The sequence below is a fragment of the Amphibalanus amphitrite genome, unplaced genomic scaffold (genome assembly GCF_019059575.1).
Source record: "Amphibalanus amphitrite isolate SeventyFive unplaced genomic scaffold, NRLGWU_Aamphi_draft 000899F_arrow, whole genome shotgun sequence".
In the NCBI taxonomy this organism is placed as follows: domain Eukaryota; kingdom Metazoa; phylum Arthropoda; class Thecostraca; order Balanomorpha; family Balanidae; genus Amphibalanus; species Amphibalanus amphitrite.
In genome coordinates, this window is record NW_024882393.1 from 254,591 (window position 1) to 282,253 (window position 27,663).

The 27,663-nt window shown below is 48.8% G+C and overlaps 3 protein-coding genes across 7 annotated transcripts; 1 reads left to right on the top strand and 2 right to left on the bottom strand.

The window, feature by feature from the left end:
* The first annotated feature begins 372 nt into the window (after nucleotides 1-372).
* Nucleotides 373-12,958, top strand: LOC122367834 (OTU domain-containing protein 7B-like). Of its 2 annotated transcripts, none has more exons than XM_043341270.1 (10): nucleotides 373-492; nucleotides 4,842-4,982; nucleotides 5,448-5,591; nucleotides 7,251-7,436; nucleotides 8,237-8,368; nucleotides 9,139-9,306; nucleotides 9,552-9,651; nucleotides 9,965-10,091; nucleotides 11,001-11,241; nucleotides 11,544-12,958. In XM_043341270.1, the coding sequence occupies exons 2-10, from the start codon at nucleotides 4,907-4,909 to the stop codon at nucleotides 12,353-12,355; spliced, it is 1,986 nt and encodes a 661-aa protein (XP_043197205.1). In that variant the 5' UTR covers nucleotides 373-492; nucleotides 4,842-4,906; the 3' UTR covers nucleotides 12,356-12,958. The 2 variants fall into 2 exon arrangements, with proteins under 2 accessions (XP_043197205.1, XP_043197206.1); XM_043341271.1 differs by lacking the exon at nucleotides 373-492 and adding an exon at nucleotides 2,489-2,691.
* A 96-nt stretch (nucleotides 12,959-13,054) lies between these two features.
* On the bottom strand, nucleotides 13,055-16,026 carry LOC122367835 (phosphorylated adapter RNA export protein-like). Of its 2 annotated transcripts, none has more exons than XM_043341273.1 (5): nucleotides 15,943-16,026; nucleotides 15,334-15,483; nucleotides 14,435-15,014; nucleotides 14,038-14,129; nucleotides 13,055-13,706 (listed from the first exon to the last, which is right to left on the bottom strand). In XM_043341273.1, the coding sequence occupies exons 2-5, from the start codon at nucleotides 15,403-15,405 to the stop codon at nucleotides 13,311-13,313; spliced, it is 1,140 nt and encodes a 379-aa protein (XP_043197208.1). In that variant the 5' UTR covers nucleotides 15,406-15,483; nucleotides 15,943-16,026; the 3' UTR covers nucleotides 13,055-13,310. The 2 variants fall into 2 exon arrangements, with proteins under 2 accessions (XP_043197208.1, XP_043197207.1); XM_043341272.1 differs by having other exon boundaries at nucleotides 15,873-16,014.
* A 751-nt stretch (nucleotides 16,027-16,777) lies between these two features.
* Nucleotides 16,778-27,261, bottom strand: LOC122367836 (target of rapamycin complex 2 subunit MAPKAP1-like). 3 transcript variants are annotated; one of them, XM_043341275.1, is made up of 11 exons: nucleotides 27,091-27,261; nucleotides 24,898-24,993; nucleotides 23,551-23,790; nucleotides 23,173-23,312; nucleotides 22,723-22,892; nucleotides 21,162-21,311; nucleotides 20,453-20,574; nucleotides 19,916-20,029; nucleotides 17,905-18,048; nucleotides 17,590-17,733; nucleotides 16,778-17,293 (listed from the first exon to the last, which is right to left on the bottom strand). In XM_043341275.1, the coding sequence occupies exons 2-11, from the start codon at nucleotides 24,968-24,970 to the stop codon at nucleotides 17,088-17,090; spliced, it is 1,503 nt and encodes a 500-aa protein (XP_043197210.1). In that variant the 5' UTR covers nucleotides 24,971-24,993; nucleotides 27,091-27,261; the 3' UTR covers nucleotides 16,778-17,087. The 3 variants fall into 3 exon arrangements, with proteins under 3 accessions (XP_043197210.1, XP_043197211.1, XP_043197212.1); XM_043341276.1 differs by having other exon boundaries at nucleotides 27,195-27,219; XM_043341277.1 differs by having other exon boundaries at nucleotides 26,995-27,161.
* Between the last annotated feature and the right edge of the window lie 402 nt (nucleotides 27,262-27,663).

Sequence of the window (27,663 nt, forward strand, 5' to 3'; positions counted from 1 at the left end):
GCTTAACTTTTTTCTTGAAAACTCATTGCTCAATATAAAGGGATTACTCTATGAATAACTTCATATGGAAGCTGATACAAAAACAGCGCACCAAATCTTAGGAAATGTGGTCCTGTTCGATATAAGAAGATGATTGAGCGAATTTAGTAATTTTAGGGCAATTTAGTCGTAACCTTTGGGTAAAATATTACATTATAAACGCCCATTTTTCAGTTAGGTTTGTTTTTAAGCAAGAAAAGTTAAATAAAATGGTTTTTTACCATGAAACAATCCAGAATCAATGGGTGCAGATTAAGAATCGTCTCCGGTTATTCGTGCGCCCAAAGCTCATCGAACAGCACCCGTCCGTTCATTTGTGTTCACAGGGGGGTGGGTGCGTGATGAATGAATGACGGATTGGTACATAGGACGTAAAATTTCATTTTTCGTGTTCTGCAAGTGATTTGATGGCGTATAGATGGAAGTGTGTTATAAAATGGTGTGTGGATAAAGGTATGAAGTATTTTTCTGTGTGGGCTGTTGCCTGTTTCAGTTTTTTTTATATCAGAAATTCGAAAAGTAGATCAACATCAAGATTGAGATCAGTCGGGCGCACTATGGTATCGGCAGTCCATTTATGGATACGTATCTATTAAAGGAAACGTTTCCAAATTTGGAAGGCACTTTGTTCCATTTATGGAAACGCCAGTTCCAAAATTGGAAACGCCAATTTTTAAGCAGGCATATTTCTGTATTTCTTAAGTTAATAGTAATCTTTTCAGCTGGCGTGTCTTTTTGTCGATATGTTTTCTCCCAAAACAGTAAAATCCAACAATATTTTCGTACGCAAATGGCGAATCTGATGCCCTGACGCAAACCCTTGTCAACGTTCCATTTTTGGAAACGGAAGGTTCCAAAAATGGAAACTATGAGCCAACACAGGAAAAGGCATAAGCAACATATTATTGATATGTGGGCCTGTCTACCCCACGCCTTCTAAGTAATTGCCGAGCTATTGATGCCGGTACATGTTCCGATATGGGTGATTTCCCTTTGCATCTAAATTTCGTATGAATGGTCCTCCAATTGCTTGGGCATAGTGCCCGAAAGCCGATGTTGGTACAATAATGCTTACGAAAATGTGTCTTCTGGGGAAAGTCCCCAATTTCTAGGCACCTACATAAACCCCAGAACTGTCCAACCGTCTTGCCTACTAAGCTGCTACTGCTTACGAAACCCACATTATAACATATTTTAACTGTTTCAAGCATGCATGCGTGACTGCAGTAAGCGTCGCGATGTGCCCTGAATTGCGGTTAACAGACTCTGGCTTCCCAAGAAAAGCAAGGCTTTATAAGTAAGGTTGGAGTTAAACTTCGGCCTAATCAGGCCGGTTCAGAAGCTCTGGTTCGCATCTCATGCTGTCGGAGCGTGCACATTTTCCAACCTTCTCGTGGATTATTAGAAATGAGAAAGGCAGAAAGTGCTTCTAAAAACATTAAATGCAAATAGGAGTTGAAATACATATAACCTACTGCATCTGTGAGCTGTATGTACAACATGAGTTAAAATTCGTCATTTGTTCCAAAAATGGAAACTGTGCTTCATAAAGCATTATTCAATGGGCCTTACACAGGCACTAACTGAAGGCCTACTGAACTAATACGGTGCAAAGTGGGCAATTAGTACAGTTTGAGCATTTCCCTATCCATAGAAATTGTTTATAACACCTTGTCATCGCTTTTTCATTTAATGGAATCGTTTAAAACTGGACGACAGCTTGGATCGCTTCCGACAAGCAGTAACATATCAGACCTTTAATGCAATTATTTACATACATTCTACCAACTTTCACACATTCGTAAGTTAAATGGGTGCTAAGAAGTTCAGTTTGCCCACTTAGAAGCATCTGTACGAAATATTTTCCAACTTACCGCCTTCCAAAGCCGGAAAGACGATCTCCGCACGTGGTCACCAACACGCCATTCAGGGCTTGCTTTACAGCAATGTAAAATATTAATGAATACCAGACAGCAAGTCTGCCAATTAAAAAATTGCCATTCTTGTGAAAATCAAATTTTTCCACAAAAACATGAGGCATATTTCATTAATGACACATAAAAGTTCACCTATCATGAAAAAATCTATTGTTTACAAAAGGAAGTGGACCGTGCAAGCCTGTTCAACAGCCGATTTTTCTGTTCAACGTTGGAATTATGAAGCGAAATGCGGTCTTTTGATTGGTGGCCTTTGTTTGATGCGGAAATCTATGGTTTGTTGCGGAAACTACCGAACAGGTTTATGTGCTCCTTGCGTTTCCGAAAATAGAAACGGAGCGTTTCCATTATTGGAACAGTTGGTTTTTAGCGTTTCCATTTTTGGAACTTTCTTCCAAAAATAGAAACGTTTCTATAAATGGACTGCCGATACCATAGTGCGCCCGACTGAGATAGATGTTTTATTTTCAGGTCAAGGTGGTTTATTGGGGATTTGGTGGGTATTATTTTGAAGGTCTTAGAGGTTAATAAGGGTAAAACTTCAGTTTCAGTTAGTTGTCATTTGTATGACATTTGAATTTTGAGTTTTGCATTATTTTGTTACTGTTGCTCCCTTAAAAAATGGTGGAATCTGAAAACAGGGTGCCAGACTCGGAGGGCACATTAGGTCACATGACTTCAAAGAACTTCTCCCCCTCTTGCTGCCTACCACTGGGTAAGTGTTGTGCAGCAAGCCAAGCCTTCTAGCCATGCAGTAATTTAAAGACTCAGACCATACACGTGCGCTGCTCCATAACTTTGGCTTTATTAAAAAAAAGGCAAGCACCATACCTGCATCAAAAAGCATGCATCTCAACTCTCAAGCATTTACAAAGCAGTGTTGCACAGCTCAAGCAAACACATAAACACCACAAGTGTCATGTGATTAGGTACTGTAAAACGGGGTGTTAAGGGACAGTTTTGAGGTGTTTTGTTATGTAACTCAAGAGGGGTTGGAGAAAGAAGCATCAAATTGTCAGCATTTTATGTGGAATTTGGTGCTTTACATGCCTGCCACGTTAAAGTTTTTAAGATTTATACCTGCATATTATTTTTTATTATTTTTCATCACTGTCCCTTAGCACCCCAATGTGGGGTGTTAAGGGACACCTATATTATTCCAAAAAATGGTCATCAAATGCGCACAATTTGGATGTGGAAGGGCACACAATTTATTTATTGAAATGTTTTGCATATTCTGTCACAAAACAAGTCAGGTTCATTCACCACTAATGACCTTTTTAGCCAATTACGTGTAATGCAGTTTACGCCTGTGGAAAAAGTGCTAATTATAAGGTAAACAGAACCAAAAAGTACCCTTCTGTCATCAATAAAAACCCATGTTGAAGCTAGTCACTTGTCATTATGTTGCCCTCTTTGTTTTAGCCTTTTTATGATGACATCACATTGACCTACATCAGTCTCCATTGACCCATCATTGTAAAAGAGAGTGTTGAGATGTTTTGTTACATAACTTAAGATGTGGTAGAGATAAAAGCATGAACTTGCCAGCATTTTATGTGGAATCTGGTGTTTTCCATGCCTACTTAATTAAATTATATTAGATATTATTTTTTATTTTTTTCTTCCCTGTCCCTTAGCACCCCACGTCCACCTCAAAATATGCATGTATCCGGAAAAGAGGAAGAGGATGATAAATGAATGGGTGGATTTGCACAAGTTTTTCAGGAAACATGTGCAATACATGTGACAATACACCTATGCATTCATTTTCCCTGTACACCCACTAGTTTATGTGGTACACACAAAGTTTTGGAGATGTTTCAATTTTGTGAAAATGTAGCATGATTTTCAAATCCATTTTTGAACCAAATCACTTGCATGAAAAACCATGCCATTTTCTCCTATGGTCAAGAGCAAAACAGTGTCAACTACCACACTGAAGTTTTTATTGAACCTTCTCAAATTAGGAAGTTAATATGACTCAAAGTTTTTCCCATGCAACTGTCCCTTATCACCCCACTGTCCCTTAACACCCCATTTTACGGTACTGATTTGTGAAAGTGAATTTCAAGAGCCTTGATCCAATTGCCCCAGGCCCCCTGCTTTCAGACTTCACTAAAGAAATAAAAAAACATGTGTGGGTAAGTTGGTAGAAACATCATTTTTTAACTGTGGCTTGAATGCTTTTGAGAGGAACTTAGTATGAGTCTGAGCTCTGAGATGTTTGCTGGATGTGTACAGTTTGGTGAGTTACAGAGCATCTTGATATTGATTGATAGACAACATTTTTCATTAAAAAACAGACAAAAAACAATGGGAATAGTTAAATATTCACATATCACAAATACCCTAGCCTCCTCAGTCATCTCTTAAGTTTCCACACTGCTGCACTGTTTTTATTAACAACTCATCTGTATTATCTCCACCAATAGGTAAGGTATATGTCTTTTTTAGCCTCCTTCAGAAAACCAATTTTTGTTTGGGATGAGGGAGGAGGAGATTAGCAGTGATGAAAAATATGATTGAGAGGAGCTCAGAGAAACTGAAAAGAGGCTGGGGGTGCACTGGAAACAGACCCAATATGATTAACTCATGCATAATCCATAGGTAGTGGATATGGTGCTTTTCCAATGTCAATGAAATAATCCAGCTTCAGTACAAATCAATATTCTGAGATGAAATTGCAGGCTTGAACTTAGGTAGAACTCTGATCTTTTATAGAGACCAAATATATTGTAAAGGGTAGATATGCTACTTGTTCAGAACTCAGAACTAAAATAAAACTCATCAGATATCTGGAGCTATAGATAGGGACAGGCGCCAGGGCTGAACAAGACTGCTAACAATGTTTTTGTGTTTCAGGTTTTCTACAACAGTGAAGTAGCCAGCGTATCCAATGAGGACTGAGGCCATTGTTTTGTCAGACAATGGAGTCACTGCTGCTGTCCGAGTTTGTCAACTCAACTGGGGCTGAGCCAGGACTGGCCAGAGACCTCCTGGAAGGTGGGTGCCACTCAGCCTCAGCACAAATAATTAGCTGGGTGTCAATATCCAAACTTACTTCAAGCTCAGGGCGATAACCTGCAAGCAGATATTCTCAAAGCTGTTTATTATGTCCTGAGGTCAGATTGATTTCAGTATTGTGTGGTGTCCACTGTAAAATAGTGAAAGTTTTCTGCTGTACAGAATCTTACTCACCCATAACATCAAGCTTCTAGTTTGATAGCATGTTAATTGTTAGCGCATTCTATTAGTCTAAAGTAGGTAGGTACCTACATTTGTTAACAAAATAACCACAAACAACAAGTTTTTAAGATCAAACATCACAATCAAACATGTTGTAGTGTAATGTCAATTGCATGCAACTGTAGCATTAGTGTTTTCTGATCTGTTAAATGTGAATTCTGAAGCTGAGCTATACTTTATGTCGTGGTGTGTCGATCACTGTAATTGGTCTTCCCCTTTCAGACCAGCACTGGGACCTAAAGGCAGCCACCCAGGCATTCTACTATCTCAAGGGCCTGATGCCGGCTCCTCTGCCTGTATCGGCGCCGGAGGGTGGCCACGCGGGCAAACTGCAGCGAGCCGAGGCTGTGGAGATACTGCCTTCAGGTGAGCTGATCCAGTGGAATGCATCACGTCCTGCCAGGCAGCCAACGAGGACACCTGAACTGGATGGGCATGGAGAGACTGGGAAGCCTCATGCATTGTCTTGTCTTTCAATCAGTCTGCTGCGCTAGACCTGGGAGGGCCGTCAGCGATGCGTTAAAATTTAGATCAAAATTATCAGCGGTGAACGGGCGAGGTCAACATCGGGCGGTGGCCGGTGAGTCCGTGGAGTCATTCACAACAAGCACCGCTTAGCCCTGCGAGGCATGGAGGCTCAAAGCCACCCATCCATTCATCCGGAACATTTTTTTTTCAATCATTTACGTGAATTCCGAGTTCCGGGAATGGTTTTATTTTAATATGAGCTCAGTTTGCTGCCTACACTGCCCACAGCCAGACAGCTGTCTCATGGTATTTAAGGAAGTTACTCATCGTTCTGCATCGAAGTGAGGCAATGTTACCCCGTGCCTCGCTGGGGGGGGGGGGGAGGGGAGCAGAATCTGCCCCCTCCCGTTTTTCGCCTATAACTTCTAAACGCGTTACGCCAGCGACGTCAAACTTTCAGTACCTTATCATACATCAATTTAACACGTTCTCTGAAAATTTGAGCGAAATCCTTCGTTTTTTTTTTTTAGAAAATGACGTTTAAGTGACGTCATGTCGCGCCATTTTCGCCTCAAAAACGGCAAAACTTTAAACGCCGCTAACATCTTCATTTTTAAAGGAATCAAGACGTAACAAAAAGGTTCTACGTGATTCTACTTTGTCTATCAAATGGCTTTCTCCGTTTTTTAAAAATTTTGGATTTTGGCCCGATTTTTTTTTCTTTTAAACTGATTTTTGGGAAAATAATTATAACATCCAAAATTTTGAGTATCGAAAAACCGGAACATATGTCAGAGAAGTGGTCTATGTGCACCTACATACCAATTTTTTAGAAGAATAGGTTTAAAAATGTGGGATTTTATGATGTCGTAAATTTTTTGAAAAATAAAGATTTTTTGGACGTTCTAGACCTCGTACAGAAACAACAATAGCACCATTCGATTCGCCGTGAAAAACTGCATCAGATAGACATCTTTTTAGGTCTTAACAACCAATTTCAAAATTTGACCTCACTTGACCGGACCTTGACCTGACCCCGACATGAAATTGATCCAGATGTGGTCCATAGCACTTATTGAGTGTGCCTTTTGAATTCTATGAATAAAATGACCCATAAAACATGCGTCGCACTTGCCCCTTTTTATATTTCGTTTTTGGTGACCTGACCTGACCTTGACCTTGACCTAGCATGATATTGTATGCAACGAATATTGTCTTGGTAGCCTAAGAACACGTTTTGGGCAACCAGTCTCAGTCCATTCTTCGGCAACTACGGTGCAAGGCCGATACTGTAGAAATTTGCATTTTGTACCCTTGACCTGACCTTGACCTGACCTCTGACCTACTTAAGCAAAAAAAATCGGCTCTTAAGATCCGCCTTGTTGAGAGCTTTCGATTGCCGTTTTCCCCGTCTTTCTACGACTATCGGTTCGGAAGTTAGCCCTCCAGCTGGGCGCATAAGGCTGAAAAGTGAATAGTCCAGCGGGACGCGCATTGCCATTCCCGTGTTGAAGTACTCAGTATGCGCTGACCGTTACCCCACCCTGACGCCCTCAGAACATAAGCTGGGCAGGGGCATCTCTCGCGCCACCGACAATGTACGTCTGGTGTCCGAGGCCCGCTCGCAGCTGGCGCGCCATGACGTGCTGGACGGCGGCGGCGGCGGTCAGGGAGGCCGCCCGGGCGCGCCGCTGGACGCCCCCGACCACACCTTCCTGCTGCCGGATATGACCAACTTCGAAGGTGAGGTCCGCGGCGCGCGTCCGGCGGATGGGCGTGGACGGGCGGCGGAGTAGGACGGCCTTGGAACTCGCCGTCTTTTAGTTACGTTTGGTTTAAACCGTATATTCTCCGATTATTTTGTATTGGAAATATTTGTGTGCTTTTCGCAACAATGTTATTTTGATTTGACGTCTTGGTATTGATTCTGGAAAATTACGTTAATAAGATGTTATTTTTTCACATATGTACAACCGACGACGCGCCTGGTGTTGAGAGTCAATCTCCAGAGAAACTCTGTTTGACCGTTCGTCCGGGAAACCTGCATTTGTGGCGTCCGGCGCTGTCAAACTAAACCAATATGGGCCCGGGTCTGTCGAGGTTTCGGTACGGCTTCCGTGGGCCACTGCGCCCAATCCGATCGATGGCTGTCACTCGGCGCCGTCACGACCGAAGTTTCGCTTGCATAATTTGCTGCGTACTGAGACAGGCTGCGAACTTGATGCAACTTTAGTGCAAGGCTCGGTTCTTTGTTTTGAATATGCATAATGCATATTCACCGCCATTTTAGCAATTAATGATCAAACGTCGATTATTATGTTACTGGCTAATGTGCCAATTTACACTGTACAGTTGTCCAGGTCATGAATGGTGTATGGTGGCAGAATAACGTACAGTACAGCGATTGTTCTTATCCCCAGCACCTCAACCCCGTCTATCCGTCAACCTGTTCTCGGCGATCTGCTCCTTCGCCCTCCCTCTGTGGTTCTAAGCCCTCTCCCCGCTGCTCCGCCGCTCTAACCGCCCGGGGCGATCGCTTCCAGACGGGTTCCGCCGGTTCCTGGAGGAGGACCTGCTGGACCGCGGCACCCTGGTGTCGCTGGAACAGGCCGGCCGGCTCAACTGGTGGGCGGACGCCGGCGTGTGCCCCCGGCTCTGGCCGCTGGCCACCTCAGGTGGGTGACGTCACAGGTCACGGCGCAGGTCACAGGTCACAGGTCACTATTCAAAGTCGGTACACAGGTATCGACACAAAGTCGGACAGGTACGGAGTAGTCGGTTATGACTGACTAACAGGCGCTTTTCTTGAGACATATGTTTTCACTTATTATTGCCAGCTATGGGTCCTCGTTCACGGAACTGGGCCGCGCCTCACAGGCTTAGCATAAGCTTCTCCCTATACGCGACGTTTCATAACTAAAGCTTTCCTTTCTGTGGAGCAGTTGTTTGATATGAGTTGAGTCATTGTTTGTATGCCACCTGAAGTATATGTCAGAAGGCACGCTGTTGGGCTCATCCATGGTTAACGATGCAGCAGTAAAGTGTTTGCGCTGTGAGGTTAACTTGCTTAATGGATAATATTGCGGTAATTCAGAGAAGTCAAAACATCTATGGGCGTTAATATCCCGAAGCCAGGAGTCGGGGAACAGGGTAGCCTTTCCGAAATGAAGGGTTCGCCACCAGTTCGCTAAAACAATGGTAGCATTGAATCGCCGTTGTCTGAATCGTGCAGTGAATGTCACGTTCGTTCCGGAGTCGGAGCGACGTTGTATGAATGGCCGGAGCGGACGTGTATCCGCCCCCGCCCCTAGCATTTTATTTGGCTCCATGCAGGCTCGAAATCAAAACCATCGATAAACCCCTGACGAACCTGACGAGTGGCTTGCCTGCGCGCTTTTAACTTATTTGTGCAGCATTAACATTCGCGTGTGTTTGTGCCGATCAGGCGACGGCAACTGTTTGCTGCACGCGGCCAGTCTGGGCATGTGGGGGTTCCACGACCGTCTGCTGACGCTGCGGAAGGCGCTGCGCCCCTACATGACGGACGGACCGCACGTGGCCGCCTTCCGGCGCCGCTGGCGCTGGCAGGTGGCGCAGCAAAACACAGAAGCAGGTCAGTGATGAACTCGACGGGACGGGTCGGGGATGACCTCCCTCCGAGGCTGACCGTTTGGGTTTTTTTTTAGTGTGTGGTTGGGAGTTGGCGTGTGCTCATATGATCAGCATTCAGCACTGCGTCCGACCAATATACATAATGGCATTATTTCATGGCTGAGCGAAGGGTTATGGCTGCGCTGCTCGTGAGCTGTACCCTGACCCGTCCCCTAAAACGTTTGTTGGGCGTCCGTCTGGCGACAGGTCTGGTGTACTCTGAAGAGGAATGGGAGCGTGAGTGGAAAAACGTCATCACGATATCCTCCAGCGACCCGCGACAAAACGGAGACAGCGCTCAGTGCCGGTCAGTACATGACGGACGACATGCATGTTGGGGGAACTGTGCTGCTCATTGGAGCTCAGTGTTACATTGCACTTAAATATCAGCGGCATTTTTAACCTCAATGTGTCTAGATGTAGTTGATGAACAGGCTCGAACCTCTTTGTTCTCACTCCGCCAGCGGTCCTTTATCGGCCCGTGGGCGTGTGTGTTCCGTAATACCCCAGCGCCGGTTTCCGTGACGTGAGCTAGGTATCTATTATTCATTGTGTACGCCGCAGTCACGTCTGCCCTTCCCCTCCCTCTGACGGTCCGGCGCCCCTCCCACCCCGTACAGTGAGGAGACCCTGAACGGCGGGCCGCCGCCGCTCTCCGTGTACGAGTCGCTGGAGGAGATCCACGTGCTGGTGTTGGCGCACATCCTCCGGCGACCGATCGTCGTCGTCGCCGATACCACGCTCAAGGTGAGGGACCGGCCGGCTGGTGGGACCGGACGCGACCTCTGGCGGGTACTGAGCGGCGGCCGATATCTCCACCGCTAGGATGTGAAAACAAGATCCCTCTGATGAGCCCGCTTCCACCGAAGTGAGAAGCGTCTCTGTTTACCCTCGCAGGGACTTGAACACTGGAGCACCTATCCGTGCTTCTATCCTCAGGATACTGAAATCCTTCTCCACCACGCCACAACCCCGCTCCGGGCTGGACAGGCAACTTTATCTCATGCGGGCTGCTCCCTTGGAGCGGCACCGCTGCTCCCGAGGGAGCGCACCCCGTAGCCGGGTGCAGTGAGTGCCTTGGGGCTGGGTGGCCTGTCCTCTGGACGGGCTCAGCCCCGGCGACTCACTAGGGTGCCTGCCCAGACCAATGTCTCCCCCTAATTCCTATCATCCTTCCGGCTCTGCAATGGTCTTGTCGACCGAAAGGGCCTAACCCAACAAAACAAAAACAAACAAACACTGGAGCACCGTTCCCTGCTTCTATCCTCAGGATACTGAAATCCTTCTCCTCCACGCCGCAACCCCCCTCCGGGCTGGACAGGCAACTTTATCTCATGCGGGCTGCTCACTTGGAGCGGCACCGCTGCTCCCGAGGGAGCGCACCCCGTAGCCGGGTGCAGTGAGTGCCTTGGGGCTGGGTGGCCTGTCCTCTGGACGGGCTCAGCCCCGGCGACTCACTAGGGTGCCTGCCCAGACCAATGTCTCCCCCTATATCCTATCATCCTCCCGGCTCTGAAATGGTCTCAGACTCTCATTAGACCGAAAGGGCCTAACCCAACAAAACAAACAAACAAACAAAAACAAAAACACTGGAGAGTTTCCTAGACTCGCACAAAGACGTGAACACTGAACAGTTTCTATCGCTGTCCCTTTCAGGATGTGAACGGGCAGCCGCTGGCGCCCATCCCGTTCGGCGGCATCTACCTGCCGCTGGAGATCCCGCCGGCCGAGTGCCACCGCTCGCCGCTGGCGCTCGCCTTCGACGCCGGACACTTCTCGGCACTGGTCGCCATGGCAACAGAGTCGACGCCCGTCTCCAAGGCAACCGGTGCGGCGGCGGACGGCGGTGCCGGGGACGCGGCGGCGCCCGGAGCGGCGGGAACGGAGGATACCAACGGTGAGCCAAATATTTTGCTCGTGAATGTGACTCACAATTCCGGAATCGCAGCGACCGGAGCTTATTCATGAAGGTGGAAGTGAGTGATATTCTGACGATTCTTGCGGGGAGATCGTATTAGCGCCGGTGGGCTGAGTGTTCGAGTCAGATGCGTGAACGGCTGATCGTGCAGTTGGCCTGAATCCTCGATGTGAACAATGCCATTGCCTTGTGCCATTTCAGTGGGGTCGCTCCAGCCTATCCAGTCACTGTGCCCTGACTGACCTCGTGTGTGACCGCCGCCCGTGTCCCGTATCCGACAGCCGTGGTGCCGGTGACAGACCCCGACGGCGTGCTGCTGCCCATCCAGTTCGTGGTCGACCCGGGCCCCGACGTGGCCTGGGGCAGCGACGAGACGGACCCGGTGACGCAGGCGCGGCTCACGCTGCAGCCGCAGCACAAGCTGAGCCTGCTGCGCGAGTACCTGGACGTGGCGGAGCTGCCGCTGCGCCGCTCGCCGCCGCCGGTGCCCCCGCGGCCCGAGCGGCCCTCCTCGGCAGCTGAGCTGTCGGCGCCCGGCAGCCGCCGGCCCGACAACGCCAACCTGCAGCTGCAAACGGTCGTCAAACACATGGGCAGCATCGGCAAGTCGATGGGCAAGAAGATCCGGGAGAACCTGGGCAGTCTGACGCAGCGTGTGGGCGCGGCGCCCGGCCGGCGGCGCGGCTCGACGGGCGAGGAGCCGCCGCGGCCGGCCGCCACCGGCTCCGCCGCCGCCGGCACGCGCTGCCACTGCCTGCTGGCGGCCCGGCTGGACACCAGTCGACAGTACGAGTACCACTCGGACATGATCAAAAACTACCTGGCGTCGGCGCGCGCGCGCTTCGCCGAGCTGGAGCGGTCGCGGCGGGAGTGCGGCTGCGGCTCGGCGCCGGGCGCGCGGCCCGAGCTGGGGCGCGCGCACGGTGTCGGCCGCTCCACGTTCTACGCCGGCCCGGACCCGGCCGAGTACGCGCGCACGCGCACCATGCCGCTGGTGCCGCGGCTCGGCCAGCCGGATCCGACGCTGTATCTGAGCCGGTCGACCTTCTACAGCGACCGGTACCCGCCGCGGCCCGGCGACGCCGCCCAGTGACACCGGCCGCCGCGGCCGCCGCCTTCAGTCACTGTGTTCAGCCGGCCTGCACCGGGCCGGCGCCCCCCAGGCCCTCCGCCGCCGCGGAGCGTGCCCTGTGTTCCTGCGCCCAGGAGCGCCTCTCTGGCTTTCAGTTGTTACGTGCAAACTGCGAACCTCCTACTCCATAGATCTGTAATGTTGCAATCAAACATGTGTTGGTCAGACCACGCGCACGATCTAGTCGTTTTACTCACAGTCTCAACAGTCTTTTAGAGCTTTGTTGGTCAGGTCTAGCTAGACACTGCGTCGGCAGGCGCGCCCGTTCGGCCGCGCCGTCTGCTCTCTCGCAGCTCTCTATGGTTGTGCCGGCCGCCGCGCCGCCCGGACCGCCTCCCTCGGCCCGAAGTGCCTGACGGCGCGCTCCGCGACCCGCCCGCCCGGCCGTGGGCCAACGTCTTCCGGTAGTGGGCGGATTGGCGCCGCTGTCGCATCGGCAATCTCGCGTACAGAGTCTCACTAGCCACGGTGGAGGGCTGGGTCACCCCCATCGGTGACGGAGTGTTTCTACTTGTTTTAGTGTATCGCACGATATTGTGACATCGGTAATACATCAGTGAACTAGAGCTTGATGGTGCTGCGCGTTCTGTTATGAATGCAGGAGAAAATTAAGCATGAATGTTTTTCGGTACTTGATGCATATCGCCATCACTTCTTTGCTTGACGTCATGAGATGTATTATGTGGTGACATCGGTCATAATATAATGGCCAATCGTATCGTAAGTTACACCACTGAGTGGTATTTGAAACGCATGCCTGGCACGCAAGGACAATGCAATGACGAGGTAGACACTGATATACACTAGAATGCAACCTAGCTTGCCTGTAGAAGATCAATGATCATAACGCGATCGGCACGTCAACACTGCAGCGGCCGACCGCCGCACTCGTCCCTCACAGCCGCACTGGCCGGCGTCACTCGAAAATGATCTCATTGGGCACCTCCAGTTCATCTCCGTCTCCCAGTTCCGTCATCTCGGCGGCCGTCGGCTCATCGTCGGCTCCGTCCGCGGCCAGCCGCTCGGACCGACTGCCGGCCGACTGGGCCGCCTCCGAGTCGGCGTCAGAGTCCTCGTCGCCAGACTCGCTGCTCGCCTCTCCTGACTCGCGGCCCGAGCCGTCGGCGCCGGCAGCGGCGGCCACGGCGGCCAGCCGCGCGCGCTGCCGGCGCCGCTTGGCCACCTTCCGCTCTCGGTCGCGCTGCCGGCGGTCCTCCCGGAACACGTCCCGTACCTGTTCCTCTGTGACCTCCGGGTCCGTCTTGAGCAGCTGGATGAACACTCCGCCCGGCGTGCGCCGCCGAGACCAGTTCTGTGAGACGGACAGGGGCCGAGTGAGATGGTGAGCTGACGGGTGACGATCGCACGCTGGCATCCATGCACTGAGCAGTGAGCAGTACTCTACGACAAACATGGCTTGGCCCGTGCAAGGAATGTTGACTGCCGCGTCCTTGTGCAAAACGGGAATTACAGTTAGAGAAATCCACTAACCTCCAAAACGTAACTGAAAATCGGCCGTATACAGGTCTAGTGAAATGGTGGTGGTGTAGGCTTTGCATTCATCATAGCTCAACGAAACAGGTACCATCAAAATAAACATGGATTTCTCGGATTGGTAGTAGATGTAATGAAAAGACACTCACATTGACTAGCATCCCACCACCCTCTTCAACAGACTTGGTTTCTTCAAACAACTCGATTGATTTTTTTGTACCGATGATCTTCACTACATTTGCTGAAAGGACGGGAAACCACATGAGTACAGACACAACCCGAAAGGCAGTTGAACGAAAAATGTCATACTCAGCGTAGCAATATCTATATGTATGTCTGCTCTAAAAATAAAAACAAAACATGTTTATGTTTAACATGACCTTACTCGGAGCAATACACGTTTTACATAAAATATTATGTAAAAACTTCGTCTGAAAAGTCCAAACTTCTATTTCGAAAACATTAAAAACCAGACAAAATTTGTTTAAAAAGTAACATGATCCTACTAAAAGCCCCCTCCACAGGAAGGAAGCGCCCGCAGCTCACCGATTATCTCCGGTTTCTCCTCACGCAGCTTGAGTGCGATGTCGGCAGCCACCTGTTCGGTGGGACTGTCCTCAGTGACGGCCAGCGGCTCAAGCACCACCGACTCGACCTTCTTCTTCCGCCAGCCCTGGCTCGCCTGTTGGAAGCCCCTCTTGCGCGGGTTGTCGGCGGACGGCCGCTCGGGCCGCGGCGGCAGCTCGGGTAGCTGGTACGACTCCACGTCCCGCTCAACGCGCTTCCCGGAGCGCAGCTGACCGAGCCCGCCGGCCAGGTCCTCCGTGATGCCGTCCTCGGCTAGCACGGAGCTCCAGACAGCCAGACGCGCGCGCCGCGCCTGGAACTTCCGCGCCGCCTCCGCAAACTCGGCGTTATGGCCCGTGTCCATTGAGTCACCACCGGCGGCGGCGGCGGCGGCGGCGGCGGCGGGAGTCGGGCGCGCCCGTTTCCGGCCGCCACCGGAGTCAGAGTCAGAGTCGGACGAGTCAGCGGCCGCCGGTGAGTCTGAGTCGTCACTGACGAGAGGTGGCGGCTGGATCGGCGGCGGACGCGGCGCCACGGGACGCTCCAAGCATGTGTAAACCTGTATTTGGAAGGAAACAGTCAGAGATGGTCATATCCTAAAGGATGATGGTCATGAAAAATAGGAGCTTCCATGTCAAGTGTCATGTGTACTGTCATGATTTTCAGTGTTACAGTTAAACTATCATACCGTCATGTGATGCAAGAACTCCTCACATTACCAGACAAACAATGCATTTCATGGTTTGACAAACATGCTTTATGATGAAATTTAGATGGAAAATTTGGCTTGAGAAACTATATTTCTAGTGCAATTTATATTGTAAGTGCACTACGCATATTGCATTGTTCATGAATATAAACCATGAATGCATACAAACCTCTAATGTATCAGGTGCTTCTTTCAGGAGTTCTTCCTCAGACTCAATGATTTCTCCATCTTCAACCTCCATTTTGCTTCTCTGGATCTCAAGCAAGAGAAGCTGTATCAGATGCCAAGAATCAGACTTCAGACTTCAGAGACACATATCCTGAAAAATGATAGTAAATTGACTATTGAGTGAGTAAAATTGGTGCCCGATGGGCAATTGCTATTTCATTTGCGCCCTAACCCACCAATACTGAAGGATTGCTATTCTGGTGACTGATAAGTATTAAACTTAAATTTTACTGAACAAATCATTAATATAACGCTTGATAATGTCAGTACCTATGCAATCTTTTTACTGAGACTGATCAGGAATCTATATTAGGGATCAACTATGATCATCCAATTCGGCCAGTGTCGCATGCTAGACACTGCCCAAGGCTATATAAACACTGCCACACTCGCAAGTGGCAATACGCAAATACTGATACCAGGAATAGGATTTTGTGAGGCTGTTGAATGCCATTTTAAAGATGCTACAAAATAACTCACGAAATTCTTCTTTTCCTTTTGTAAAAAAAAAAACTTCAGCCACTCCGTGAAAATGTCCAAAGCCTCTTACCATCAGCGTGAAAATCACGATATATACAGAACTAACTGGTGAAAATAAACGTTTCGCCCGCACACAATAGATCAAGATGGCAACAAGGGCTGCAATAACATGATAGTAAAAATGTGTTCAGCGGTTCCCATATTTATCGATTCGAGATGTTGATTGGTGGATGGTAAACGTTTCACAGACTGCCACCAATCATGCTTCGAATATTCTTACGCAAGCAGGTTTCTGGAACACAATTTCAAAATGTAAACATCTCACAAATGTCACAAGTGCGCTACTTACGGAACAAAACATTTTCCTCTGCATGAAGTTTTTTCCCGCAACCTCTTCACCAAAGGACCAAATGTAACGGAATTTAGCACGGATTTACCAAAGCGCGTGGACCAAAACCAGACCTGGTTTCCTGACAAAACGACGAAACCCAAAACCAGCCCTCACGGGCCACGGGGTCTTGACAGCGGCCTTTTCTAGACTTCTTGAGCTTTGCCTTGAGAGACACACATTGCCCCAAGCAAGGCCCTATGAGGCACGAACAGGGGCTCCCAGTCCCAAGCGTCCAGCACCATGTCTTCAGGCTGCAAAGATTAACCGTGTCAGAAGAATTAGAGCATATCTCCATCGAAGTGGTCCGTAGGTGTGATGTTATGGTGTATCTGGTATCTCGCTGCCACTGAAATGACGTCGCGGAGTCATACACTATTTTGTCTGAGTAATTGACGAAATCTAGAAGTACAAAATGAATGCTCGCCGGTACGACCCCTGTGCTCGGCTAACGGCTTAGGGTGATCCGTGCTCTTCGTCTGTGACCGTATCGTGGAGCCTACCGATAGACACCGAATCGAGATTACAATGTATATATGATACAGTTTACATGAACACATGACAGTCACAGCACTTCAATAAGTCGAGCCACACTCCGACCAGCGGAGAGGCAGGCTCGAAACCCGCCAGTGGTTCTTACTTCTTACACGACATTCCGAAAACACCGGCCACCGACACTGATTAAAACGCTTCCAATATAGGTAAACCACTTAGGTACAGTATAAAACACGACAGTTGCATTGGTGATTCACCCCGCGCGGACGCTCACCAGGCGGCCGCCGGGCAGGTACAGGCACCCCACTTCTCCCATCCCCGGCACCCCGTCCTCACTTTCCCGAGGACAGCGTGCCGAGAAGAGTACGCTTCTCCTTCTGCTGCAGGTATGTCTTGCGGTTCATACTGGAGCGGAAGTCGAGGATGTACTCGAGCTTGCGGACGATTTCCTTGGCCGTGCCCAGGTCGGCCTCCAGGTCGTGGTGCTTGTAGCCGCCGTCAGAGGGCAGCATGTACACCAGGCGCAGCACCGCACGCCCTGCAATGTCAGCGTAATGATGGCTCTGGGTAATGATGGCTCAGGCCGGTGCGGGTTTGCAACCATGCTGGACAAGGATCGAGGGGCCCGCATATTTACTTAAATCAACCAGCTACGCCTGTTTCACGAAAAAAATGAATATTTGCGCATGTAACAAGCGGATCATTCCTGAATTTCAACGAAAAGGCTAGCACGAGTACGGACAACCGACTAATGACGAAAAAATCAATAACATGAGATACCAGCGTCTCCTCCATTCTGAGGCACGTGCCCCCGAGCCCATTTTGGTGGCGTACCTCCGTACTTGACGTCCAGTAGGCGACACTCCATGATGCAGTCAATCTGATACGTCACGGCGCGCGGCTTGCTCAGAAATTTAGACACGTTCAGGGAGGAGCGCATCTGGACCGGGTCGATCTCAACACGGTCACCCGAAATACCTGAGAAAAGGGGACAGATCAAGAGTCGCTCACCAATCTCTTATATAAAGCGAAGGGACATCATGCACTAGGCAGTCATACTAAGTCGATGAAGGATAGCTCCACTTTATCGTAAAAATGGCAATTGCGCATTCATCAAGCTCTCCAGCAAAACTCCGTCGTGTTCCCTACCGAGCTGGATGGGCGCCTTGATGACCAGGCTGGAGAGCATGTTGACCTTGAAGGTCTGGTAGACGGTGGCTTCCATGGCGGACATCTGCCCGCTGAAATTCGGCTCCTCCACCACAGCCGTGTCCTTGTGTTTTCGGGCGGACGCTACGGAACAGAACGACCCATCGACAGTCAATATATATCCAGGGTTACTTTTAAAGGGGGGGGGAAGAGGGGAATTTCCCCCCTTCGAAAATTCCGCTCCCCCTTTCAAATCGTGTCTGAACGGCTAGGGAGGGAAGGGGGAATTTCCCCCTTTCAAATTTATTTTGGAGCCCATTTTCAATCAATTCGCTATTCAGATTCTATAGTCATCGTTAATCAGATTCTCGTCATCAATCAACGTTGCTGGCGTTAAGATAATTATTAATTTTCAATTTTCGGTTCCATCCAACCATTTTACGTTCAGTGCAGCAGGAACTCCAGATTTGACCCGATACCGATCGGATAGTCGGTGGGACCGTCTCTTGTCTTGTCTCTTCCGTCTTTTCGCAATCACTGACATATCGGTACAGGCGTCGGCGTAGAAACCGGCGGGGGACGGGATTACCTCTCCGAACCAAGGGTGGATACAGGGGGAGGGGGGCAATGGGCCATGGCCCCTCCTTTGACGCAAAAAGAAGGTGACCCCTTTTTGGACCCCCTTTTATATTCTGTGTTCTTTCTCAGAAACGACCCATTTATTCACGATTATTTTCACTTTTTCATCGACGCCAAGGCCAGATATCTAAAATTTTTGTCCCAATATGACAATGGCCGTGTTTAACCATCCTCCAAACCGGAATCATTGAAGGAAAAACAACGTTATTTTTGTCCCATAGGCATCAAAGCTTTGAGTAATAAATGACTTTTCTCTTTATGCAGCATTCACGTTCATCTGCTTTGCATGCAGAGCAGGGCGCAAAAAAAGTACCTCATCACAGCCGGCTTTCCCAATGGAACTTTCACTGCTCACTAATACTAATAGTAATAATTCAAGTTTTGTGCTTCATTAGTTTTTGTTCGGATATCACTGCCCACCTTGTAGTTGTAGAGGTTGCAGTTTTGTAGCGCCGTCGTTTCTCTACATACACGACCACACAAAGAACTTTGGAATTGCTCGTTAACTGTAGCTTTTGTGAGCGTTTAAGAATTTCATGTTTTTTGTTCATTTTTGCTCGAACAGTTTGACATCAATTACTCCTGACCTAAGGTGACCTAAGACTTGAAATTTTGTGCGAAGGTTTCAAATTGATGCCCGGTAAGGTACTAAAAAGCGCCGCCGTTTTTCGCTTTTCAAGAAAACCCACATGGGGGCCAAAATGACCTCCAATCAGGGCGCGGATTAACCTCTCTCTTTAGAAAGGCGTTACTTAATGTTTGGCCGGGGTATACCTACTAGTTATTGATACCACTGATAGGTTGATACTACTGATTGGCATTTGCAAGGGCGCAGTCAAGTTGGGACCTCCCCCGCCCCTTACAGCCAAGGTAGGTGCGTATATTTTTTTAGCAAAATTATTTTTTGGCAACCTTCCAAAATAAAGTGGCTGAAACCCGAGGAAAGAATAGGATTTGGGGGTAGGTAAGGTTCTGCGGGCTCCATCCTAACGAAAAACCTAATGGTATTGCCGCCCACCCCCCTTTCAGATGCCCCTGGATCCGCCTTTGCCCCGAACTTTATTCCCCCTCTCAACTTTTCCTGTAAAAGTAACCCTGTATATATCATGAAGGTACACGAGATTTATCGCAAGAATACTGGGAGTTGGAACAGCTGCTTAACATAGCTCCTCACTAAGATGAAAGTAAAATAAAAATGACGAAATAGTTTTCAGACTCGTGAGACGGAAATAATAAATCAGAAACGTTACTTAAGTGTAAATTTAGTATTTCATTACGATAACGACTGCACTAATTGCAGTGCCCCGAAATATCGGCCCGTGAGGGAAAGTGGTCAACTGAAACCCCCGGCCCGCCACCCCACCGTCCGTACTAGTCTTGATGAGGTTGAAGTGCTGACAGGCAAGCTGTGAAAGACGCGTGTCGGCGCTTAGTGGAGACGCCGCCGTGCTGCTGTTGTCGGCTCGCTCCAGCGCCAGCTCCACCTCTGTGGGGAGGCCCGGGCAGACAGCGGAGTTCAGAGACAGAGCCGCGTCGGCGTACAGTGGAGGCACTCGGGTGAGAAACACACCAAGGGGATAGTACGATCACAAATCATTTAATGCAAATCATTTAAAATCATTCAAGCTGCTTAATCATTTAAATAACTAGCTTAATGAAAGTATCCGCCATGAACATGATGGTCAGATATACTTAACACACCATAATGATGATCACCGATAGACTACTCATATTTCCTACTAAGAACAAATAACGATGCTTTAGTCATTTTCCGCTACAATCCCCCGATACGGTCCACTAGCCTAGGCACCGTATCCACCTCCCAGACCCCTCTAACCCCAGGTCACAGGCCCTTATGACACCGCAGTGCTACAGATTGACACCGTGTCACACCACCAGTCGCACTCACCATTATCTGGAGCAAGGTCAGGCCGCTGCGACACCACCGCGTTCAGAATCTCAGCCACCGTGGCGTTGCGTTTCTTCAGCGACAGAGTCACCTGGTCCTGACCGTCCCGGCCGTCCACGTTCCTGGGGCACAAAGAGAATGGTCACGGGACGCCAAACCGTCACAGATACACACAGGTGACGGCAACGTAAGGACGACTCAAGTCACCTGAGCACACACAGGTGACGGGAGGGGGAGGGCGGTTACACTACCTCACACTCACAGTTAATTGTAACGGAGAGGTGCACAAAAAGCGGCAAACAGCCACTGGGACAGTAACTGAGCGGGCTATAACGGACGACATAATTCAATAGATGCAGCACTCGATATCACATGGAATCAGCCCAATGTCGCCCGTTACGATCTTGAGAGGAGCAGAGGATTCAGAGTACGTAGAATTTAGCCGGGATGAGTCTTCCATCGTTCAAACCGGATCGCTGGTGCCACGGACAGCCAACCGGAGCCGCAAATGGCAGCGGTTCACACTGATGTAATGCATCAAAGCGATTCTGTCTTTATTTGACAGCGCCACTCACTACCAAACGCAGACTCCTATTTGAGCCCACCACCCGCCAGTGACCTTCTTCCCTGACATTGCCCCTCGCTAATGACCCACGTCCCTATGTTACCTCTCCATTGACCCCGTCTCCATGTGACCTCGTCTACTCACACAGTGACCTCGGTCTGCTCGGTCTCGACCAGGGCCAGCACGCTGAAGCCGAACTTGGCCACCGTTTCTCGGTCGTCGAGCGGCGGAAAGTCCCAGTCCACCTCCCCATCGTCCTCAGCGATGTGCAGGCTGTACAGTTCCGGCGAGTGGCTGCTGACGCACCGCACCGGTCAGGGAAACTCGGGCATACAGACAGCTGGGCCAGTGACTAGCAGAGTGCAAATGTAAGAACATATGTACATTGAGTGGCTATTCCGTAATAATGCTGCGACTGCGGGATGACGCGACTGAGCTCTGGCGATATATCAACTTTAATTAATCAGAACGGACATTAAGAATAAAACCATGTTAACTCATTTTACCAAACCCGTAAAAATGTTTAACCACGTCCCTACAAAGACACCGTGGAACAGTCCGACCAGCCCACATCTTTCCTCTACACTTCACTGTCACCATGACACAGTAGCGGCGGAACACCTTCAATTAACCCGCGAGTTGCTGAGGGGGGGGGGGGGCGTTAAACGCCCCCACTTTTTTCGCCGGGCCATAGCATAAAAGGCGCGCCAAATTTTGGGTACCTGAAGGGAATTGGTTGAAGGTTATTGTGACAAAGTTTCAAAAAAATCGGTTGGAAATTTTTTGAGATATCGAGGTTTTAATGACGTCATGATTTCTGAGTTTTCGACCAAAAACGGCATATGTTCAAAAAATCATATAAAATCACAGAATAGACATACAGACATGCCGTCAACGCCATTAGACTGCCAATACCATGAAAAATCAAATGGCTATCTTCGATTATTGATTATCGCTCCGCATTTTTCAAAATCATGAACTGAATCTTGGCAATTTCTCGTGACTACTTCACGACCATGACACATGAATTTCTTAAATTGAACTTTTTGAGCCAAACACGTACACATATGATAAAATGAATGTCACCATCGTGCTCTACGCCCCAAATTAACCATAAAACATGTGTCACAGGCTGCGAATATCAGTTTTGATTTTCGAAGATATGTGCCTACCCGGTTGACCTGACCTTGACCCTGACCTATGCTTGACTGACCCCTACATGGAGCTGACACTCTTGTAGGCCTTATATGATGGATTGTGCACCGTTTTGACAGAGTTTATGACGAGAGGCACCCATTGCGAAGTCCTGAAGTCAATGCTACTGAAGGCCCAAATTCAGGTGTTTGACCTGACCTTGACCCGACCTGTGACCTCAAAATTCAACCTTAAAGTACTCATCTGAAGCGTCTCGTCGCGTTCTTTCGTTTGCCGCCTCGTGCGTTTCGCTGCGCCTATTGGTTCTCGAGTTATCGTCTGGGGGCGTTTAACGCCCCCCCTCAGCAAATGGTGGGTGGCGAAATACCCCAGCAACTGCCGGGTTAAGGGGGTGGGGCACCGCCAACTTTTGGTCCCATTCTTTCCATGCAAAGCCCATAGGGCTAATGTTAAAATGCCAAAATCAAAGGGGGGCACTGTGCCCCGGTGCCCTCCCCGTTCCGCCGCCTATGCTGTGACAGTTCTGTCAGTCTTGTGTCGGCGGTCTTACCGTAGCGGCGGCTCTCTGTCCTCGCTGGTGTACTGCCAGCAGATGAGTCCGATCAGCTCCGAGACGCGCGCGCTGGCCACCACCGTCACCGACATCGGGAACGCCTGCTCCTCGGGCGGCGCCATCGTCAGAAAGATGTTGATGCGCCGCGTCGGCACCCCGGCGTGCGCCTGAGAGCGCGGGTGACAGGTGGCCCAGGGGGAGAGGTCAGTGGGAGATGGAGCGGGAGGCGAAATAAAGAAATAGAGAGGGAGAGGGGAGAGACAGCCACCACCTACATCATCGAAAATGTAACTACAGGCATGGCTTGCGGAAGTTTCGCTGATAGTTGGGACGGGGGCGACACAAATAATCTATGAAACAGAAAAAAAAATAAAACTGATCTAAAATCAATGAATAATATACCTGTTTTATACCGCGCCTTGCTCTGGAAGCGTCTCATACACTCACTCTGCCGTCAAACTTGGAGTACTCGGTGAACGGATTGTCGGAGAGGTCGAGCGAGTTGAGCTGCTCTGTCAGCAGTGACGTCTTTGGCCGCTCAGCAATAACGATGGGCTTCTTCTCGAACACAAAATCCCGGTCAGCATCTGCCGAAGAAAAAAAGAAAGAAGAAAAGCCATTATACAGAATGGCCAGTGATCTCTGAGTTATATCCGTATTCCGTAGGGTATAACTCGGAGATCACACTGCCATTAGGGAACGTAATAAAACCAACATCCTCATACACCCTGACCCCCTGTCATGCACAGGCACTCTAGTCTAAAGGCATCGGTAACAAAGCGAGAAAAGGGCAATGACATGCTTCACAGCAGAAATTTGACTCACCTGGCAAGGGGTCGGCGTTGGGCTGCCAGATGATGTGTTTGATGCGTGCCGCGTTTTTGCGCTCCTTCTTCAGTTTGTCGAGCCGCTGTGAAGTGTTGGAGCGCCGCCGGTGGCCGCCGATGTCCATGTCCATTACGATGTCGATCGAGTGAGGCTCGAAGTAGGTATCCCGCTCGGAGGGGTCACCGGCGGCCGCGCCGGAGGACGCACACTCACTGGACATCACCATCTCACAAAGACCTAGTAAACAAGAAGGGAATGTGGGCTAAGTCACAGTGCTTTAGTAAAAAGTAGTAGGAGCAGCGCTATCCCAGACCTGTGCGCAAAAACAGCACAATCTCGCGTATTGTGCATGATGCCCCATCTGCATAATGGGTCATGTGAAAATAATGGATGTTATCAAAAGTCATCATGACTTAGCGATCGCCGGCAGGCAATAACAAGTGAAATCATTGCTATTTGAAAACAGCTGGCCATTCGTTACGGATATTTGGAAACATATGTATCATTTTCTAATAGATAGCAAGATAATATTCCGATTGCTTTGGGGGCCAGCAGCAAAGGCCGCACGCACGCCGCCGATTATTTAGGCCGTTGATTTTGTTGCTGCTGATTATTTGCGTTTTGCGCAAGTATGTGCCCAGTCGGGAATCGCGGTCGGCTTCATCAAGGCCCTATATATGTACCATTGGAAAGCCAGCACGCATGCTTTCAGAGATCGAGACTCGGGACATTCCGAGCCGGTGATTTACTCACACGAGTTGGTGAGCAGGGAAAGGTCCCAGTATATTCTGTTAGCTGACTGTAGATAAATTTTCAGGTACATGAATTTCTTTCAAGCCTGCTAGCTGCTATCCAAACCTTTCCTAGAGTCTCATGAGATGTAAACTTTCAGTGGCGCATGAAGGAGTTTTTTATATTTTCTATGCTATCAGCAGCATGGACTATCTCTACCTGCAATTTACCACCAGTTCATAGGATAAATGAATAAATCCAGCACTTTCATTTAGATTATTAGACAATTTCAGTTGATTTAAATAATTAATATATCAAGACATGCCACTCACAATTCCCTTCAGTCCCTTCACAAAACAAATTATTGTAACTCTACATATGTGTGTAGTTTTTACCATGATTATCCAGAAGCATTAACAGTCATTCTCGGAATGTATTTGGCACCCAGACAGATCTAAAATAATTCATGGGGTGGAAAATTTAAGAAAAAAATGTTCAACTATGTAGCCTTTAAGTGAGCTTCCAAACATTCACAAACATACCCTGAATGGTTTATATAGCCTTGCCCTGAATGCATACACCTAGGGAATAAACTGTTGAGTGTTGACTTACCTGTGTCATCACTGGTGATGAATGAATTAACAATATGTGATTGTAGCCACTCTGCATCATCAAAGAATGACATGCTATCTTGTGTAGGTCCTGCAACTAGAAAAGTACATCACCTTGTTAGACATATTTATATTATTACCTATCTTACCTATCTTCTAGTGAACAAGATTCCAGGATAAACTTTGTACAGGCCAATGATTGCAGAGCTCTTTAGTCCAGACAACTCAAAGAAGGTAAAGGTCATTGCAGAAATTATGTGAGGTTATTAGCAGTAGTTTGTTTAGCTTTGAATCAAAGTCCTATGAACTATTTGCCACACTAGGACGGGTGTTCTCCTAGACAAATGTGGTAAAGTCTAGACTGAAGAACTTATAGGAAATATATCACTTTAAACATGGGGTTTTGAGCTGGAATAGCAGTTTTGTATCCGAAGGTTGGGACTTTTCAATTAGACAATCACTATTCTTTAGAATTGTGATTTTCTATTGAAAATCCCAACCTGAGCTACCTCTCTAGGGGGGTGTTTAGCGTTTCTGCCGCGATTTTGGTCATTTTGATCCCCGCGAAAACGGCTCGATAGATTTTCTTGCCATTTTCAGCGTTTGGTCCCGTATCGGGGAGCTACCAGCTGGCATCGGTCGCTTGAAATATAATTAACCCGTTTTGGGGTAATCGGCACGTGCATTTTCCCATAGGGTTAACATGGGGAAAATTTTAAAATGTGATTTGCGCAAAAACTCCACGTTAGAAATGAATTATATTTTTAGGGTCGAATCTCGGGCCGGGACCCCACCTCATGATGGTAATAATTTAAAATATAATTAACAAAATTTTGGGTAATCGTTAAGGACAGTTACCCCATGCTGAGTCTATGGCGAATTCGAAAAATAATTTTCAAATCGATTTTGCAAAGAAATTCCACGTTAGATTTTGAAAATGTTCCAATATGTTGTGCCCCGGGGTGTCGGCTACCACAAGGTATGGGTCAGATATGGGGCGATTGAAAAGCACGTGCCACGTGCAAACGTGTTTGATGGGGTAACCTCGTGCAAAATCCGACATTGGCCAACTGGGGGTCCTATGGCTCAGAAACGACTTCAGCTAGCGACACCAAATCAGTGCAGCCGGTGAGGAGACGAGTCCAGCTTGTTGCACCAGCGGTCACGTGGCGCACGTGCTATTGCACGTGCCGTGGCACGGGGTCAATTTTGGTGCTTAAATATACTAGCATTGTGAAATGCAAGGAATGGGGGAAATAGCCGTCAGGCCGTCAGTTTTTATGATAGGGTCGATCTGAAAACGGGTATAAGCACAGAATGAAGGGGGCTAAAAAACTGCTATCTCGGAATTTTTGTAAAATGAAAAATTTAAAATTTTGGGGAAATTATATATTAGAAAGGTGAAATTTCCCTAAATTTTCCCATTTTTCGAGTTTAACCGTCCACTGTTCAGAGATGGTGACACCGGCCGGGGTCATCTTTTACATGCTGATGGCCACGTCGATGGGTCATTACGTGGCGTGAACGGTGAAGCTGTCACAGGTCCGGCACGTGCCACGTGGCCACGTGTTTGAGTCGAGTACCTCCCAGGTTATGGTGTTTTTGCCGATTTGTGGCCTTATAGCACGAAAACAGCACCAGTCAGGAAGTCTGAAATGGTACAATCGGTGAGGGGACAAGTCCTGCTTGCACCACCGGTGGTCACGTGGCACACGTGCAAATCTGGGCACCTCCGTTGCGGAGATATTTTATAGTGAAATATTCAAATGTACATAACTTTGTCAAAAATCGTCCGATTGGACTAGATTTTGGTGGATGGATACATTATTAAGCAACAAGGACAACTGCACCGCGTTTGCCGCAATGCGCCACATTTGTCACAATGCGCCATTTACGCCGCAAGTCAAGAAGTGTCCATAACTTTGTCGAACATGGTCCGATTAGGATGCGATTTGGCGTTATGATGCATGCTCTAACGACAATAACAATGCACCGCGTTTGCCGCAATGCACCATCCTTGTCCAATGCGCCATTTATGCCGCAAAACGCAATATGTCCACAACTTTGCCAAATATGGTCCGATTAGGATAGGTGTCACCTGTCACTGCAGCTTCGTAACATGTTACGAAGGCACCAGCACTATTTCGTAAATGTTCAAATGGTTGTTAAATTCGAAATCAGCTCCAAAAACTACCTCAGACAGCGGTTTCGGTTGGCTGTCACAGCCCGCAGAAGGCGGCTGCTGCAGCTTGAAAGAGGACCGGTGCTGTGCCGATCAGGATGGTGCAGTGGGCTGACCGCATCCTGATCCGAGCCAAGGAATGGTCTGCCCAGGGCCCTGTTTCACGGCGGAGCGCTGCAGTGCGCTGCGCGCGTCGGCGCGTTGGGTTTCCATGGCAATATCAACAAACTTCCCTCTGACGCTACGCTATGGCGTCATCGCAAAACGCTAGCACCCAAGCGCCAGCACCATCAGCACGCTAGCAGCATTCGCACTCAAACCTCTGTTCTCTTTGTACTTGGTTCATTAGGACCTCTGTTCCAAACGCGATTCATCATAAGCTAACGGATCGCACGCAACGTCATTCGAGTGACGTCAGGGGTACGCCTCAGCTCCCAGCACGCTGCAGCGCGCGCAGCGTCGGGCGGTGAAACAGGGCCCAGGGTTCTTGGCTGACAAACGGAAGACAGCTGGCGTTGGAGGCTCCTCCTCCGATCGGCTCGAAGGAGGGCATCAATGCGCCAGGGGCGCAGCCAGGAAAAAATT